Raw genomic sequence first — 19,783 nt, 5'->3', positions numbered from 1 at the left:
GGGCACTCTAGTGTTTTAGAAATGTGTTGCAAAAATGTTTGTGTCCCAAGTTTTGAACTGAACTCGGGGGCTAGTATGGTGTTATACCAGTGGCGGGCCGTGCGTTTCCCACCTAGGCCTTCAGTGATGTCCGACTTCAATGATTACCTCTCAAAATACCATCATTTATACCTCCACATGATCATTGTTGGAAAAATACTATACAGAAACACATTTACTGCGCATTAAACCACATCAACAGTGTACAAAACGGGTTACTTTCTGGCGCATTTAAAAATCAATAAACCCGCATCAGCAATGAAAGGCCTACAGAAACCCACTACTACCGACCACGCAGTCTGATAGTTTATATATCAATGATGAAATCTTAACATTGCAACACATGCCAATACGGCCGGGTTAGCTTACTAAAGTGCTATTTTAAATTTCGCGCGAAATATCCTGCTGAAAACGTCTCGGTATGATGACACCTGCACGTGACGTCACGGATTGTAGAGGACAGCATGGTGGCCAGCTATTAAGTCGTCTGTTTTCATCGCAAAATTCCACAGTATTCTGGACATCTGTGTTGGTGAATCTTTTGCAATTTGTTCAATGAACAATGGAGACAGCAAAGAAGAAAGCTGTAGGTGGGAAGCGGTGTATTGCGGCAGGTGTTGTGCCATATAACGCACCCCCGCCGTAGAATGCACCCCCTGACTGTTGTGCCGGATAACACAGCCGGTGTTTCATTGTTTACATTCCCGGAAGATGACAGTCAAGCTTTACCATTGGCCTGTGGAGAACTGGGACAACAGAGACTCTTACCAGGAGGACTTTGAGTTGGATACGCAGACGCGGTACCGTGAGTACGCATGCAGTTGCGGCTTCCAAACATTTGATCGCTTGCCCGTACCTGCGTGCCGCTATGTGCATGTCACGTACGTAACTTTGGGGACTTTGGGGAAATATATGTGCTGTATGAACTTTGGGGAGGTGAACGGTACTTTGGGCTGTGGGATTGAGTGTGTTGTGCAGGTGTTTGAGTTGTATTGGCGGGTTATATGGACAGGAGGGGGGAGGTGTTTGTTATGCGGGATTCATTTGTGGCATATTAAATACAAGCCTGGTTGTGTTGTGGCTAATAGAGTATATATATATATATGTCTTGTGTTTATTTACTGCTTTAGTCATGGGGAAATCGTCGCTTTCTCGGTCCGAATCGTTCTCGCTGCTGGTGGCCATGATTGTAAACAATGTTCAGATGTGAGGAGCTCCACAACCTGTGACGTCACGCTACTCGTCTGCTACTTCCGGTACAGGCAAGGCTTTTTTATCAGCGACCAAAAGTTGCGAACTTTATCATCGATGTTCTCTACTAAATCCTTTCAGCAAAAATATGGCAATATTGCGAAATGATCAAGTATGACACATAGAATGGACCTGCTATCCCTGTTTGAATAAGAAAATCACATTTCAGTAGGCCTTTAAAACATATCTTATGTGGTGCTGCCAAAATTAAAATTGCAAAAAACATATTAAACGTGAAAAAATTAAAAAATTAAATATATGAACTCACAATTTGTAGAACCCATTCAACACTGTATAAGCCAGTGGTGCCGCTCGTTGTGTGGCGGGCATTTCCCCATTTCATCGCCGGGACAGCTGAGTTTTAGCTTCCGAGGTTGGCCGACATGGTCTCACAAGATGTAGTTTCTCTTTAAATATCCTTCTTGAAAATGGCCTTGCAAATATATGTCTAATCATAAAAGATGCAGACGAGGCGTGTTGGCTGACTTCTTAAAGTTTACTCCACAGCGTGCTCGTCAATAACATGGCTACATTCAACAACCTAAACGGGGCTACTGCGCATTCTCTTCACTACTGTGGCATGCTGGGTAATGGAGTTCTTATGTTACCTAGCTCATAACATCACAATATTTGTGTTATTTGCCTTAGGCCAGCTAGAAGGCCTTACTGACAACAACTCGTGATCTGATTGGCTATCGCAACTGTCTGTCAAATGTTTGTGCCCGTTCACTTAGTGTTGATTCTGAAGGCCTCGGGCAGATTTGGTACAGCATGGCAACATAATCTGAATTCTGATTGGATACAAACTAAAACTAAAAACCACAGCACTGGAAGGAGCATAATATGACATGAAGAGAATATGAATACTTTTAGATATTTAGGGAAAGTAAATGAAAAATTACTTTTATCTTTGATTATGATTCCTGGTTATGTTAGGCCAGCAGAGAAGTATAACAGTTATACCCAGGCTGGATTTGGCCCCCGGGCCGCCAGTTGAATAGTTACTGCCTAGTTGAAGCCCTCCTGTATAAACGGAAACAAAGCACCATAAAATAAAACGTAGAGTTCTGCCAACTATCTGGTCGTCTTTTTTTTCTTAAATACAGCTCTTGATGTGGATCTGTACGGGTTAATGTTGTGTCAGGTGACTTCATGTCATAGATAATACTATATATATATATACAATACAACCTTTATTTAACCAGATAAGAAACCCATTGAGATCAAGATCTCATTCACAAGGGTGACCTGGCCAAGAGGTCAACAGCACGTCACAGAAAAGTAATATGTTAAGACATACATTTTAAAATGCATAACAGAGAACTGTAAAACAATAAAGATTTACACCTTTTGAAAACACAGGCACTGTGCAAACGTCTCTCGCTGTCTGATAGAACACAGTCAGGAATGGAAGTCAACCATTGTGTCCTTTGTTCGTATATTTTACTGGAAATGTAATACCAGATCATTTCCCATCATCCCCCGCCTAGCATAATGTGATTCATTAGCTACTATGGAAAAGTAATAATCATCTGATCTCATGACCGAGTTATTCCTTATTCCAAAATATGTTATCAAGAACCAGATTCTGTGCCTTTTCATTGATTCTGTCCGTCTGGATGGGAACGTTACTCAACTTTCCCTGAGCGTAGAAGGAGGAGATACATTCTCCAGCTGGGACAGAATTAGATTCATATATCGTTGGTCCTCATGGGATGTTGGTTACTTGGCAACCCACAAGCTGAATTCACACCAATGGAGCCTCCACAGAGGGGACGATTCACTCTTGGTTGGCCTCTGCTGTTAATATATTATATTGCAGCTACACACAACCCAATCACACTGGGATGGAATCAAAGATACTGTCGGTCTGAAAATAAAACAGCCATTATTTTATCTGCTAAAAATCTCTACAGAGGAACGCGACATGTTGCGTAAGCTGTTATTTATTATTTTCTAAAGCCTTTTGGATGACTTAATACCTCAGTCCTCTTTGTTTGGTTGCTGGGCAACCAAGGCCAAGGAGTGTTGCGCTCACACTAGGCACCAGTATACACTACATGTTCAGTAAGAGGAATATTTATTATTTCTGAAATCAATTTAGCTCAAAAGGATTTTCACAAACATGCATTTGGACTGCTGTGTCCACTCACTGGTCACATCATTAGGTACACAATCCAAGAGTTGTAACATGCAGCCTCAAAAATAATGATGCTAAGTTTTGATTAACAGCCTGAGAATAGTGGTTAACTCTTTTTAGGGTACTCAATCAATCAATCTTTATTAATAAAGCGCTTTTCATACATAAAATACATGTAATACAAAGTGCTTTACAGACCAGCTTAGATGAGCTCAGGCCCAGCGAAGCCGACGGCTTTTCTGGGTGTTGTTGATAAACGGTTTTCGCCTTGCATAGGAGAGTTTTAACTTGCACTTACAGATGTAGCGACCAACTGTAGATACTGACAGTGGGTTTCTGAAGTGTTCCTGAGCCCATGTGGTGATATCCTTTACACACTGATGTCGCTTGTTGATGCAGTACAGCCTGAGGGATCGAATGTCACGGGCTTAGCTGCTTACGTGCAGTGATTTCTCCAGATTCTCTGAACCCTTTGATGATATTACGGACCGTAGATGGTGAAATCCCTAAATTCCTTGCAATAGCTGGTTGAGAAAGGTTTTTCTTAAACTGTTCAACAATTTGCTCGCGCATTTGTTGACAAAGTGGTGACCCTCGCCCCATCCTTGTTTGTGAATGACTGAGCATTTCATGGAATCTACTTTTAGGGGATGTTCTAAATAAGTGTTTGATGAGCATTCCTCAACTTTATCAGTATTTATTGCCACCTTTCCCAACTTCTTTGTCACATGTTGCTGGCATCAAATTCTAAAGTTAATGATTATTTGCAAAAAAAAAAAAAAAATGTTTAGCAGTTTGTACAGCAAATACGTTGTCTTTGTAGCATATTCAACTGAATATGGGTTGAAAATGATTTGCAAATCATTGTATTCCGTTTATATTGACATCTAACACAATTTCCCAAACGGGGTTATTATTATCACTACCTTTCTGATCTCCAATACTATCTATGTAGTCAGTATTTACAAAATGAAACAATCGGACTCAAATGGAAGTAAACTGGCAAGGTATTGAACTTTACAGTACACTGCATTTTATATATATATATATATATATATATATAAAACCAGATGTTTCCTACAGTTTGTTCCTCTCATGATGCTGAGTAAAGTGTCCAAAATATTAGAAACACATCTCAGTACTCAGTATAATGCAGTGCATTTCTGCACCACTGCAAAAAAACACATTATGAAATTAATATAATTCTTTAATAGTGCCAGTCGGTCAAAAGTAAGCTTTATTATATATTTTTTGATAATAGAGTGTGTGTGTGCTACATCATTTGACCTCTGTCTGTCCGTCAACTCAGTAAAGACGCTTTCATTAAAAACGCCAGCAGCTGCTTTTCCTAAAAAGCGAAGGACGCAATAGTCAGGCTCTAGGACTAAATAAATGAGATTGCTGTTGTTCCACTGACTCCACCATGTTTGTAAGAGAGGTGCTGTCAACTCCACGCCCGCGGGTTTCCATCGTTCTCCATTTTGCTGGGGACCAAGTCTCTCCAGCACGGGTTGTGTCCCAAAGCAGCGTGATTGAAACATTCTTGTCCATTAAAACCACAGTCACACAGCCTGAAGGCCTGTTGCAGCTGATTGGAAGCACCGCCCTGCCTATGGCCTCTAGATGGATTCTTTTAAGAGGCTTATAAATGTTGCATGTTACACCGCTTGCTGCAGGGCAGGAAGTCTAATATCTCAGACTGAAGTGACAATCCACATCCAGGATCTTGGAACCAATTAACCATCACAGCGCTCTATAGTGTTCATTTAGTCCTCATTCTGAGGAGGAAATTCTGTCTTACACCGTAATAATGATGTGTTGATGAGGTTGTTGGCTGATGCTTATATTGTGAGAAACTTTTATGTTGAAGGCCTTGAACAACGTGTCAGCCTCCTATTTCTTTCAGCAGGTTGCCATGGTAGCCATGCGTAAGAATGTGTCCCGGATGTGGGCAAGTATCACAATGTTGACGCAAAGACGGGAAAACTGTATGCAATTTCTCTTGATAAAGCAGTTAAAAGTAGTTTTGGTTATTGAATGTTGAATGAAATGTATCCTATTTTATACAAAAACTATAAAAAAAATTTTTTTTTAAAGTGAGACCAACCGCATTGTATTCGCTTGTACATTATCTGCATTTTTTTAAATCTTCAGTTCGTCTTCCAAGGACAATACAGTAAACCACAATCCGCATTAAAAAAAGTTATTCATTACAAAAAAGTTAGACAATAGGTGCAATCAACTCTAGGTGTGCTTAAAAGAAATATATTCTTATTCATCCCAATTCTAAATCGATTCATAATTTAAGTATTTAAGAATCAATCCATCCATCCATCCATCTTCTTCTGCTTATCCGAGGTCGGTTCGCGGGGGCAGCAGCCTAAGCAGGGAAGCCCAGACTTTCCTCTCCCCAGCCACTTCGTCCAGTTCTTCCCGGGGGATCCCGAGGCGTTCCCAGGCCAGCCGGGAGACAAAGTCTTCCCAACGTGTCCTGGGTCTTCCCCGTGGCCTCCTACCGGTTGGACGTGCCCTAAACACCTCCCTAGGGAGGCGTTCGGGTGGCATCCTGACCAGATGCCCGAACCACCTCATCTGGCTCCTCTCGATGTGGAGGAGCAGCGACTTTACTTTGAGCTCCTCCCGGATGGCAGAGCTTCTCACCCTATCTCTAAGGGAGAGCCCCGCCACCCGGCGGAGGTAACTCATTTCAGCCGCTTGTACCCGGGATCTTGTCCTTTCGGTCATAACCCAAAGCTCATGACCATAGGTGAGGATGGGAACGTAGATCGACCGGTAAATTGAGAGCTTTGCCTTCGGGCTCAGCTCCTTCTTCACCACAACGGATCGATACAGCGTCCGCATTACTGAAGACGCCGCACCGATCCGCCTGTCGATCTCACGATCCACTCTTCCCTCCCTCGTGAACAAGACTCCAAGGTACTTGAACTCCTCCACTTAGGGCAGGGTCTCCTCCCCAACCCGGAGATGGCACTCCATCCTTTTCCGGGCGAGAACCATGGACTCGGACTTGGAGGTGCTGATTCTCATCCCAGTCGCTTCACACTCTGTTGCAAACCGATCCAGTGAGAGCTGAAGATCCTGGCCAGATGAAGCCATCGGGACCACATCATCTGCAAAAAGCAGAGACCTAATCCTGCAGCCACCAAACCGGATCCCCTCAACGCCTTGACTGCGCCTAGAAATTCTGTCCATAAAAGTTATGAACAGAATCGGTGACAAAGGGCAGCCTTGGCGGAGTCCAACCCTCACTGGAAACGTATCCGACTTACTGCCGGCATGGCGCACCAAGCTCTGACACTGATCGTACAGGGAGCGGACCGCCAAAATCAGACAGTCCGATACCCCATACTCTCTGAGCACTCTCCACAGAACTTCCCGAGGGACACGATCGAATGCCTTCTCCAAGTCCACAAAGCACATGTAGACTGGTTGGGCAAACTCCCATGCACCCTCAAGGACCCTGCCGAGAGTATAAAGCTGGTCCACAGTTCCACGACCAGGACGAAAACCACACTGGTCCTACTGAATCCCAGGTCGACTATCCGGCGTAGCCTCCTCTCCAGTACACCTGAATAGACCTTACCGGGAAGGCTGAGGAGTACTTAAGAATCAATTATTCCAAAATATATTTTTGACTATATCCTGGCTTATTTGCTGCGTGTGTACGTCATGCGTCAGCAACCAAAAAGAGGTTTTGTAACCTGTTTTGAAAAAGTTTTAATATAAATACTATACCAAGCAAAGCAAGAATCAGTTTGAATCAAGAATCATGTTGTCCAGAGAATCGATTTTGAATCGAATAGTCACCCTAAGATTCGGATTGAATCGTGAGGTACCCAAAAATTCCCACCTCTTATCAACATTGTTAAATAGAAATGTACCGTATTTTCCGCACTATAAGGCGCACCGGATTATTAGCCGCACCTTCAATGAATTACATATTTCATAACTTTGTCCACCAATAAGCCGCCCCGGATTATAAGCCGCGCCTACGCTGCGCTAAAGGGAATGTCAAAAAAACAGTCAGATAGTTCAGTCAAACTTTAATAATATATTGAAAACCAGCGTTCTAACAACTCTGTCCCAAAATGTACGCAAATGTGCAATCACAAACATAGTAAAATTCAAAATGGTGTAGAGCAATAGCAACATAATGTTGCTCGAACGTTAATGTCACAACACACAAAATAAACATAGCGCTCACCTTCTGAAGTTATTCTTCATTCGTAAATCCTTCGAATTCTTCGTCTTCGGTGTCCGAATTGAAAAGTTGCGCAAGCGTGGGATCCAAAATGGCCGGTTCCGTCTCGTCGAAGTCATCGGAGTCAGTGTCGCTGTTGTCCAGTAGTTCTGTGAATCCTGCCTTCCGGAAAGCTCGGACCACAGTTGTGACCGAAATATCTGCCCAGGCATTTACGATCCACTGGCAAATGTTGGCGTATGTCGTCCGGCGCTGTCTGCCCGTCTTAGTGAAGGTGTGTTCGCCTTCGGAGCTGTGTGAAAAAAGCCACCCGGCCTCTTCGCGTAAACTTCCCTTAACCACTCGCTCATCTTTTCTTCATCCATCCATCCCTTCGAGTTAGCTTTTATGATGACGCCGGCTGGAAAGGTCTCTTTTGGCAAGGTCTTGCTTTTGAATATCACCATGGGTGGAAGTTAGCATGGCAAGCTAGAACCACAGTGAAGGATGACTTCTCATTCCCTGTGGTGCGAATATTCACCGTACGTGCTCCCGTTCCACAGTGCGGTTCACAGGAATATCAGTTGCTGTGAAATACGTTAGTAATCCGTGTGCGGATGGAGAGATTGCGTCTTTTCATGAACCGGATCCTTTTCGCTTAGTAGGAGCCATTTTGTGGTCTTTACAGATGTAAACAGGAAATGAAACGTACGGTGATATCCGCGCGTTTTTTCTTCTTCTTCCGGGGGCGGGCGGTAGCTTACAGTAGAAGAAGAAGCGCTTCCTGTTCTATGGGGGCGGGTGCTTACCTTGGCGGTTGCTTGCGTAGAAGAAGAAGCGCTTCCTGTTCTACCGGGAAAAAAGATGGCGGCTGTTTACCGAAGTTGCGAGATCGAAACTTTATGAAAATGAATCGTAATAAAGCGCACCGGGTTATAAGGCGCACTGTTAGCTTTTGAGAAAATTTGTGGTTTTTAGGTGCGCCTTATAGTGCGGAAAATACGGTACTGATTTTGGGGGGGGGTCAAATTCAAAAGTGTGGTCGATTGTTGCTTGGCAGAATGTTGTTTTTTTTTTAATGTAAAACTACTAGTTACATTATATTTGTGTCCCAATTCACCAGCTGCATTCTTTTGAGAGATTATTTGCACATGCTTAGCCTGCCCAGAAAGGACCAGGAAAAGTCACTTTTAGGACGATGACACAAGTTTGTTTGTGCACATTTCACTCTGTGGAAAAAAAATACAAATAACTCTTTCTGCTGGTTCTGATGGCAAACTTTATCGCTTGCCCGAATGCAAATGTCATCGTCTTAACACCAACTGCTTTCATATGGGAACATTTTGCATTTTTGGGTCAAGTTATAGTTTCAACAACATGTTTGTGGAGTTTGTTGAGCTTAAGTCCCGCTTAATACTACATAACCTTACCGTACGTCATACTTCCTACTGAATTCTCATGAGATAGTTACTGGGTTCAGTGGCATTTATTGGTATGGGCTTTTTGCTGCTTTTACTTTGCATAAAACCCAATTCAGTAATCTCTAGCATCAAAGTGGTGCATCTAACCCACGTGGTCCAAAACCTGCAAAATATCTGTCAAATGTTTTTGTTTCTTCATTAAAAGATAATGTCACCAATGACCAAAACCAATTTGCTGTATAAGTTCAATAATACAGTTGTTTGAATCAAATGTGTAATGTGTAACACAACCTACACCCCCTGTAACGATGTACAATGGTTTAAACCTGCACTGCAACAATGTAATTTCTCCATTGTGGGATAAATAAAAGTACCGCATTTTTCGGACTATAAATCGCAGTTTTTTTTCATAGTTTGGCCAGGGGTGCGACTTATACTCAGGAGCGACTTATGTGTGAAATTATTAACACATTAGCGTAAAATATCAAATAATATTATTTAGCTCATTCACGTAAGAGACTAGACGTATAATATTTCATGGGATTTAGCGATTAGGAGTGACAGATTGTTTGGTAGCAACTGACTGTGCAGAAAGTCGGCAACCTCTTTGCACTATGCGCTTCAGCGTCCGCTGACCCCTCTCTGTCAGTTTACGTGGCCTACCACTTGGTGGCTGAGTTGCTGTTGTTCCCAAACTCTTCCATTTTCTTATAATAAAGACGACAGTTGACTTTGGAATATTTAGGAGCAAAGAAATTTTACGACTGCATTTGTTGCACAGGTGGCATCCTATGACAGTTCCACGCTGGAAATCACTGAGCTCCTGAGAGCGGCCCATTCTTTCACAAATGTTTGTAGAAACAGTATCCATGCCTCAGTGCTTGATTTTATACACCAAGTGATTAGGACACCTGATTCTCATCATTTGGCAATATAGTGTATGTCTGCTCTTGAACAGGTCTGTGCTGAAAATGTAATTGTATTGTACTTTTTAAGTGCAATGGCAATAAACTGCTCTCCTATCCAATGTGATTTTAAAACTCACATTCCATTCTTGTTTAAGGTCACACAAAGCTTAGGACTAGCTCAAATGACATCTGTCCTTCCTTCAAGTTTATAAGTGTAAATCCTGCTTGCGTGTGTTCAGATGCTGCACAACAAGCACGTGATGGTTCGCGTAGGAGGAGGCTGGGAGACGTTCGAGAGCTACCTACTCAAGCACGACCCTTGCCGTATGCTTCAAATCTCCCGCGTGGAGGGGAAGACGTCCCCCGTCGGCAGCAAAGGCCTCAACATCAAGGACCTGACGCCTGACAGTTACCTGGTGGTGGCGGCCAACTATCGTTGCAAAAAGCCCACGCAGGAGACGTCGCCATGACGGATTTGAAGGTCATCACTACAATATGACTCAACTTGTGACACATGGAAATTACATTTTACTTTATTGTAATTCATAAAATTGTAACTTTTTTTTTTTTTTTTTACATTTTGTACATTATTTTCTAGTAGGACCTTTAGAATTTTAATTACTACAGTATGCTTATCTTTATTATTATTAGTAAAACTTAATTTTACACTTTTACAGGAAAGCACTTATTTGATGTTTAATGCTTGTGGACACCAAAATATGTTTGCCATTGATGCAAGTCAAAAAGTTCCAAAGCCTAGTCCAGAATGTTTATAGTAGTGCGTCCTGACAAGACTTTATCATTTTGATTTCATTTCTACAGGTTGGAAACTTTTTGGATTAATTGTAGTCGTTTTGATCTTACCAGTTATTACTTATTTTACATACTGTTCCCATGTTAAGGATGTAAATGTATCATGGGAGTCAGGGTTTCTTTATGGGGTTATTCATTTGTTCTACTTCGCTGTCCCCTGCAGGCGAAATAAGTAATAACATTGTCATGCTTTGCCAAAGTATTTGCCTCACGGGTTTGAGGACAACAAATGCATACTTTTAGGAGGTTCGATTTGTGTTAAATACAAATAAAATATTGGAAACCTTGTCCGTAAATTTTTTTGTCTATTTTTTACAGTTGAAAAGTGAAACCAAAACATTTTAAAATTAGCATGAGTTGCATATTACATCAATTATTCTACAGTATTTTAAGTATTGTACAACAAATCTCACAAAAAAGTTATATCAGAAATGTGATTTATTGCAGCAAATAATATTGGCATAATTGTTACAGATCAAGTTAAAGCTGTACACTTTAGTGTTGTCAAAAGTTAATACCTTCATTAAAAATCCTTCAATTCATCACCATCATCTCTTCATGCCAACCGATACATTGCTGTTTTCTTATTAATCAAGTGTGCCCTCACAGCCATGCATAAAAAAGAAGTGTACATGTGGCAATGCAGATCATATTTTAAATTAAGCAGGTGGTTTGCATACATGAAAGTCACTGCAACAAAGTGAAAATGTGCTCTAAGTAAAAGGATGGACAATGATGATGGGAATCATGCGATTGGAACTTGTCGTTTCATTACTGAGGCAACATTTGAGGGGGGAAAAACACAAAAATATACAATAATGCTCTTTATGGAAGTATTATGACCTTTGTGTACTACTACTACAAGGTACTACATGCTAAGTGTTGTGATGTTGAGGAGTTTTTGCCTTCATAGCACATACCGAGACCCACTGGAATCATGCAGCAAGTTTAAAGAACTTGGCAACAAGGCTGCAAGTTTGGGTGCTCCTGCTCCAATTGCATCTATCTGATCAGCATTAGGCACTTGAAGCTGCTTATCTCTAACTAAAAACCATAAATAATAATGATGCAGACAGCAGTTCAAAACATCTTGCAGCAACCTTTTGTGTTGTTTTGGACCTTTTTCGCCCGTCTTCAGCCCACCTGCCACTGCAGAGCATAAATAAATAAAAACGTTTTTTATCCTATACAAACTGTACAGATAGTTTTGTGTCAGTATCAGAAAGACAAATGGAAGAAAATGGCAAAATGACTACACATTAATGTTGTAATAACAAAAAATTGCAAATAAAAGGTAGAAGCTACCGGTACTTACTCTCAACCCGCCACCTCCGCCGCCAGACACAGACGTACTTATCTCCTGTTTCTCAATCTCTTCTTGCTTTTTTCTTTTCCTTTCAACAGCTGCCGGGTTTTTGACACCCCTGTGTGCGGTCTGATCAAGAGAATGGAATATAAAACTGCAGGTGTTGCTTTTTTGCATGATTACACAGCACAAGAACATGCAATTGTGCTTGTTTGTATTTAGTAAAAAAGGTGTGCGTCACAACCAGCCAGCCAGGTGTAACTGCCAGAAAAGGCAGTGAGTCAGTTGTGATGGAATGTGGGGGTGGGAGAAAATCCAGCATGTTTTCTTTGTGCTAGTACATTTTTTTGGGTTCAAAGGGGACTCAGCAAGTTGTGGTAGTTGAGGTAAGGCACAATCCAAAGGGTCACCTGGCCAGGAAATATTTTAATTATGTGTCTACTTACCTTGCGACAGCTTTTGTGTGGCTCTTACGGATGCGCAAGCGGCTTTTCTGGACAGTAAAACATTGCTCACTAAGCACCTCCTTAAATTAATAAAATGTATCAGCTCACTTTAAGAAACAATTATACCCCTCATAATATGTTCATAGATACTTAAAAACCTTAAATTATTACATCTACTTTAATAGATGCTGCAGGTTCAATGCCCACTTGAGTAGACAACCTCAAGAATAAAAATAACAAATCAGAATCAGTTATACTTAATTAGTAGCCAAGCGGAAATTCAAATAAATACCATGTACAATAGCTACCTGCAGTGCTGACATGGCATCTGTAAAGCTGAAGTTTACAGAAAGTTTAAACTTAGTGCTGCTGCATTTCGAAGAAAAGACTGCAAAGCATGTCAACATCCAGGAATATTAAGTGACTGATCTACCCTTCAGCAACAGAGATCTACATGTTAAAATTAATATTATTTACTGTACGACCCAGATATAAGACAGGAGAAGAATTTGAAATAAAGTTGTTAATGTTTTTGTCTTTTACAGTATTTGGGATCTAGAGGTTTATGTGCTGCTCGCTAGTGTAATTCACAAGAGTTCACTTGCAAAGTGAACCACATAATAAACTTAAACTACGATGACAATGTGATTTAACTGGTATTTAAAACATGAAAAAAAGAACATTTATTTTATCTAAAATGTTTTACTTTTTTCCACAAAAACGGGTCTTAAAAAATGGGGTTAACTTAAATTCAGTAGGGCTGCACCCCTGCAACAATTAATTGGTTAGAACAAAGCTTTGCTTTATATTTTGTTGCTTAATGAATGTATAAATGGATAAAATCCAGTCAGCATGAATTACCCGGTACTTTAAATACGGCAACAGTTTCTGCACAGGCGCTGCAATAGAGCACACACGAGAGCGTTGGTGTGTGTGCTGTGATCTGTGTGGCGGCAAACAGTGGATATATTTTTTTTAATGCAAACAATGTATAAAGAGCAATTTCAATATTATGTGAATTTATTTGCAAAAAAAAAAGTTTTTGGTAAGCAGAAAATATTTGTTGATTTTAACTATTTTCCTTAAAATACGCCTTGAGACTATAGTGTTTTTTATCCAATTACTTGATTAACCAAACAAACTAATTCATAGGTTATTAAATTACTAAAACAATTGTTAGCTGCAGCCCTAATATTCAGGGTTAATGGTATTACAAATAATGCATTTGTACTACTCGAGGCCTTACCAATAATATACCGTATTTTTCTGACTATAAATTGCTCCGGAGTATAAGTCGCACCGGCCGAAAATGCATAATAAAGAAGGAAAAAAACATATATAAGTCGCACTGGAGTATAAGTCGCATTTTTTGGGGAAATTTATTTGATAAAACCCAACACCAAGAATAGACATTTGAAAGGCAATTTAAAATAAATAAAGAATAGTGAACAACAGGCTGAATAAGTGTACATTATATGACGCATAAATAACCAACTGAGAACGTGCCTGGTATGTTAACGTAACATATTATGGTAAGAGTCATTCAAATAACTATAACATATAGAACATGCTATACGTTTACCAAACAATCTATCACTCCTAATCGCTAAATCCCATGACATCTTATACGTCTAGTCTCTTACGTGAATGAGCTAAATAATATTATTTGATATTTTACGGTAATGTGTTAATAATTTCACACATAAGTCGCTCCTGAGTATAAGTCGCACCCCCGGCCAAACTATGAAAAAAACTGTGACTTATAGTCCGAAAAATACGGTACTCTCTTATAGGAGATACTGACAATCAACTCTAAATTTGCTAAGTTTTATTGAGGAAGTTTAGTATCTTTATTTTCAATATTACCGATGAATACGAATTCCTCTCGCTTTTTCTTAGGTATTGCAAGACAGACGTTCATTAAGCGTCAATGCCTCATATAGACATGCAGTACCAATCAGAAGTTTGGACACACCTTACCATGGTGTTCAGTGATGTCCAAACTTATGTGCTTGTTTATTTCACATATGTATGGATAATTTGTGGAATTGTACGCATCCAATTCAAGTGTTTTACATGACTGGCTATATAAAGAACAGTACATCCAGAGACTGTTTACCACCTGTTTTTGACTTGTGAAAGCACTCGATCACTATGGCAGGGCATCTGTGGTTTCATCCTGGGGCCGTATTTAACAAGCGTCTTAGAATTACTCCTAAGAAGTCTGCTAAGAGTTGACTTATGAGTAAAGAAATTATTCGCTGAAAGCTGAACTTAAAAGTTAGTTATCAAGCGTCTTACTCACACTTTCAGCGAAGTGTAGGACTGAATCTTAAGTGTCACACTCAGAGCTGAATTACGACATTACTATGTGCCGTAAACGGAATTTTAGGTGACGTAATTTCTGTGTCCATAGAAATGACCAATCACGGAAGGGAATCTCTTGTCTAAGAATAAAGAAATATCTTAGAAATATTTAAGTGGACAATGGGAGTGTATATTTTGACAATAAACTACTAAATAATACAAAACAAACAAACAATATTGGCAATGAATCAAAAATAAATGTTTCCTTTTCTTTCCAATTCATTTTCCCAGTGGCGAGATATCGAAGCATTGTGATGAACTTTAGTTCTGCTGTGAAAGCTCTGCTGCGTGATGTTGCTGATAAGATGACGCCCCTTATTAAATCTGTGACAAAAATAATTCCCGCTCTGTCTAAACGATACCGTTTGATCAGCTGCTCGCCATCAAACAAAGCCAGGACATCCTTCCGCTCCCTGAACGTTCGCGCACGTCTCTCTCGCCTCAGTGCCATCCCCCGCTGGCAACTCCTAACCACTTAGGACACCTCTGAAGGTCTCTTAAATACGTGGAGAGTAGGAGTGATTCTTAGACTTAAGAAAGTTGATAAATAGCTTTTATTCTTAAGTTTGAGAGTAGGATTACAATTTGCAAATTCTCAGGACTTAAGTGTAAAATGGCACTCTAAGACGCTTGATAAATACGGCCCCTGGACAATATTCATGACCAATGTGTGCTTTGTTTTAAAAGATGTGCTATTTGGATTTACACTGTATGAAAAAAAAATCGAAAAGGAATTTTACCTTTGCAACCTCATTATACTATTGGCCAAGTTGTATGTAAGTTTCTCAATACCCTACCTGTTTTTTGTTATTCTAAAAAAGAATTAGAACTCTACTTTTAAACGCTCTCCACCTCTAACAACCAAATAGCTGTGAAAACTATAATGCTGTGTTTCAAATTTTGATTATTTACAGAACCTATGGCTTTACATTTTGTTACATATATATATAAATGATAAATGGGTTGTACTTGTATAGCGCTTTTCTACCTTCAAGGTACTCAAAGCGCTTTGACACTACTTCCACATTTACCCATTCACACAAACATTCACACACTGATGGAGGGAGCTGCCATGCAAGGCGCTAACCAGCAGCCATCAGGAGCAAGGGTGAAGTGTCTTGCTCAGGACACAACGAGGTTGGTACTAGGTGGGGATTGAACCAGGGACCCTCGGGTTGTGCACGGCCACTCTCCGTCGTCCCTATGTTGCATTCTATTTTAGTTACTTTATTGAGTTTTGTACTGTTTCTGTACTTGTTTTGATTATTATTATTTCTTGATTGTATGCAAATGTAAATAAAAGTTTATACATTAAAAAAAAAAAAACCTGTAAAAAACACTGGCTGTCATGGCGCTGAAGAGTGACGTGACCCCGCCCATCAAGCTAGTAGTATATACCGTTATTGTAGGGCTATGTTCACGGTTTGTTGTGTTTTTCTTTTCTTTTACGACAAGATTTACCTCGGTTTGTCTCTTCTCTGCCGCTGCAGCCAACTGTCGCCTCCTCGTCTCCTGGAAAGAAATCCCAACTCTTAATATGTACAATGTAAACAAAAATGCAGTTTGCATTCCACTTAGCTGGGCCCAGCAATTTTAATTAAGGCCAAACAAAAACGTGACTGTGTCGTACCTCAATTCCCTACTATTTATGCATAATAAGTGGATAAAAGTAGTGTAGTTTAACCATGGTCACATACTGGATCTGGAGTGTCCACAGCGTCCTCGACCGCTCCACCAAGGCACGGTAAGCACATCCCCATTCTTCACAACAGTGAAAAAGCAACGGAGCAAATTAGTTTTAATGTCTTTTTTTCTTACTAAACTATTGCTAACAAACAGAAGTTGGTTGAGTGTTCAGGGTTCGGGTGTTGTCAAAAGAGAAGTAGGAAAAAGCAGCGTCTACTCCTACAGGCAGTGGAGGGCTCCTCTGGCATGGCGTCACCGTTCGCTTCGGGCAACTTTAGCATTCAAGCTAATAGCTACAACTACGAAGCTTAGCCTGGCTAGTGAAACCGCATCGTGAATAAATTCTCCTCACACCGTTTGTTTCGACGCCCCGGCATTTGCCAAACAATCTTTTTTTTAACGCCAGAAACCCAAGATAACTGTTATACGTCCCAGTGCCAGTTAGCTTTGGTTAGTGATGAACGTTAAACTGTGGGGCGTTCAAGAACGCGAAAAAAACAAAAACGCGTTTGCTTGAATAGCAAATGTCCGAAATCTTTAAAATGTTATTCACTTTTAATTTTGTGTTATAAAATATATCCAGAGTGTACATTAATTTCTCCTTTAAAAAATGTGTATAGTTAATGTATTTCCACTAAACAGTTGTTTTAACGAGTTGGTATTGAACACAACTCAGGGGGTCACATGCACATGCATTTTTGAAGTCCCCTGTGTAGTAGCACCACCTGGTGGCAACAATCATCGTATTCATCTCACCGTATGAAATATAACTAACTTACTTCAACCAATTATTATGTATTTCCCATCCATTTTCTACTACTACTACTGAACTCTGTAGAATTTGCACCTGGCTAGCTGACAACAAGCTATCCATACACTTAGGTAAAACAGAATCCATCCTGTTTGGGTCCCACATCAACCTTAAGAAAGTCAGTGACTTCACTATAAAAGTGGGTGACATTGTTATCGCCAGGAAAGATGAGGTCACCTACCTAGGTTCCATTCTAGAGGCTAATCTTTCCTGTGATAAAATGGCAACCAAGGTAATCAAAAAGGTCAACCAACGAACAAGATTTCTCTATAGAATCTCCTCTCTGGTCAACAAAAGCACCATGAAGATTCTGGCGGGAACTCTCGTTCAACCCTTTTTCGATTACGCATGCACCTCCTGGTACCCTAGCACCTCCAAAACCCTCAAATCTAAACTCCAAACATCCCAGAACAAGCTAGTCAGATTACTTCTAGACCTCCACCCCAGATCCCACCTCCTACCCACTTCTCCAAAGTGGGCTGGCTCAGGGTGGAGGACAGAGTAAAACAACTTGCACTGAGCCTTGTCTATAAAATCCGCTACACCTCCCTGATACCAAAGTACATGTCAAACTACTTCCTTAACGTAAATGACCGCCATTACCACAACACCAGGGGGAGCTCCACTAACCACGTTAAACCCAGATTCCGATCTAACAAAGGTCTTAACTCATTCTCTTTCTATGCCACATCAATCTGGAATGCACTCCCAACAGGTGTAAAAGAAAGGACATCTTTATCCTCCTTCAAAACCGCACTAAAAGAACACCTCCAGGCAACTTCAACCCTAAACTAACACCCTCCCTTCCTCATCATACCTCTTCGTATTGTAAATAATCAAATGTAAACAATCAAATGTAGTCACTTTTTCTTATAATTTCTGATCTCTCTCTCTGTGTCCAATACTTGCTGTACATATCCTACCAAGTCAGACCTACACTGTTTCAATGTCAATTTCTCTGATGATGCAATTGTTGATGACTGAAGTGTTGATATCAACCAAACTTAACCCCCCCTCCCTCCATATCCCACACCCCGGATTGTAAATAATGTAAATAATTCAATTTATATACTGTGATGATTATCTTGTGTGATGACTGTATTATGAAAATAATATTAATTAATTAAGAAATTAATTTTTGGTTGAAAAAAAGAGATACAGAAGTAAAATACAGCACCATGTCATCAGTTTCTGATTTATTAAATTGTATAACAGTGCAAAAATATTGCTCATTTGTAGTGGTCTTTCTTGAACTATTTGGAAAAAAAGATATTCTAATAACTAAAAATGTGTTGAAAAATAAACAAGTGATTCAATTATAAATAAAGATTTCTACACATAGAAGTAATCATCAACTTAAAGTGCCCTCTTTGGGGATTGTAATAGAGATCCATCTGGATTCATGAACTTAATTCTAAAAATTTCTTCACAAAAAAAGAAATCTTTAACATCAATATTTATGGAACATATCCACAAAAAAATCTAGCTGTCAACACTGAATATTGCATTGTTGCATTTCTTTTCACAGTTCTTTTTGACAGACATTTTAGTGAGGGTCAAACCATCATGGCATGGGGGAAACTCTGGGTTTATGGTAATGAATGGAATAGCCTACTTGATTTGATGTTCGGTTTATGAACTTACATTCATATTTTGTTGAAGTATTATTCAATAAATATATTTATAAAGGATTTTTGAATTGTTGCAATTTTTAGAATATTTAAAAAAAATCTCACGTACCCTTTGGCATACCTTCAAGTGCCCCCAGGGGTACGCGTACCCCCATTTGAGAACCACTGACTTATGGAGTATATTGTGAATAAATTGAGAACAGGGTAGTGAACAAAAGTTTTAGCAACTTTTATTTTTTATTTAGCCTTTATCTAACCAGGTAAAATCCCATTGAGATCAAATATCTCTTTTCCAAGGGAGACCTGGCCAAGAGGGCAGCAGCAAGGTTACATTAAAAACAGTAAACAACACATAAAACATCAAATTTACAACATTAAAACTTGCTCACTGACACATGTGCATACAGACAAGGTAGACTGCAATCCTTTCACAGAAGCTTTAAACTAATTTAATGTAACAAGGGTTTGAAGTTGAAGATTCGATTGTAGATTATTCCAAGCCTTTGGTGCTGAAAACCTAAATGCTTTCTTGCCCAGTTCAGTTCTTACTTTGGGGACGACAAATTGCAGAACATCCATTGAACGAAGACTGTGACTTCCTTGTTTCTTTGTTAAAAGACACAATAGTTGAGATGGAGTGGTACCCAGAATGGTTTTGTACAAACCCAGTTTCCATATGAGTTGGGAAATTGTGTTAGATGTAAATATAAACGGAATACAATAATTTGCAAATCCTTTTCAACCCATATTCAATTGAATGCAC

At 40.0% G+C, this 19,783-nt stretch overlaps 2 protein-coding genes across 4 annotated transcripts in view; one reads left to right on the top strand and one right to left on the bottom strand.

Annotated features, from left to right (window-relative positions):
* The window catches only part of gas2a (growth arrest-specific 2a), a 66,824-nt gene extending 55,764 nt beyond the window's left edge, over positions 1–11,060 (top strand). For both annotated transcript variants that reach the window (XM_061969681.2, XM_061969680.2), the window contains exon 8: positions 10,200–11,060. In XM_061969681.2, the coding sequence (XP_061825665.1) occupies positions 10,200–10,430 (231 nt within the window). In that variant the 3' untranslated portion in view covers positions 10,431–11,060. The remainder of the gene's footprint in view (positions 1–10,199) is intronic.
* Positions 11,061–11,193: 133 nt separating this feature from the next.
* On the bottom strand, positions 11,194–17,047 carry svip (small VCP interacting protein). 2 transcript variants are annotated; one of them, XM_061969682.2, is made up of 5 exons: positions 16,933–17,026; positions 16,590–16,653; positions 16,354–16,404; positions 12,089–12,208; positions 11,194–11,922 (listed from the first exon to the last, which is right to left on the bottom strand). In XM_061969682.2, the coding sequence occupies exons 1-5, from the start codon at positions 16,953–16,955 to the stop codon at positions 11,908–11,910; spliced, it is 273 nt and encodes a 90-aa protein (XP_061825666.1). In that variant the 5' UTR covers positions 16,956–17,026; the 3' UTR covers positions 11,194–11,907. The 2 variants fall into 2 exon arrangements, with proteins under 2 accessions (XP_061825666.1, XP_072770048.1); XM_072913947.1 differs by lacking the exon at positions 11,194–11,922 and adding an exon at positions 12,526–12,572 and having other exon boundaries at positions 12,114–12,208; positions 16,933–17,047.
* Positions 17,048–19,783: the final 2,736 nt, after the last annotated feature.

The sequence above is a fragment of the Nerophis lumbriciformis genome, linkage group LG10, assembly GCF_033978685.3.
Source record: "Nerophis lumbriciformis linkage group LG10, RoL_Nlum_v2.1, whole genome shotgun sequence".
Lineage (NCBI taxonomy): Eukaryota > Metazoa > Chordata > Actinopteri > Syngnathiformes > Syngnathidae > Nerophis > Nerophis lumbriciformis.
This window is presented reverse-complemented; position numbering and strand designations above follow the sequence as displayed.

What these genes read in the sequence shown, in the direction of transcription:
- svip (XM_061969682.2), bottom strand. Translation starts at nt 16,955, where the DNA reads ATGCCGGGGCGTCGAAACAAACG. An exon ending in CCGGGGCGTCGAAACAAACG is followed by an intron (nt 16,654 to 16,932) that starts GTGTGAGGAGAA and finishes ACTGTTGTGAAG; the next exon opens with AATGGGGATGTGCTTACCGT. An exon ending in CTGTGGACACTCCAGATCCA is followed by an intron (nt 16,405 to 16,589) that starts GTATGTGACCAT and finishes ATTTCTTTCCAG; the next exon opens with GAGACGAGGAGGCGACAGTT.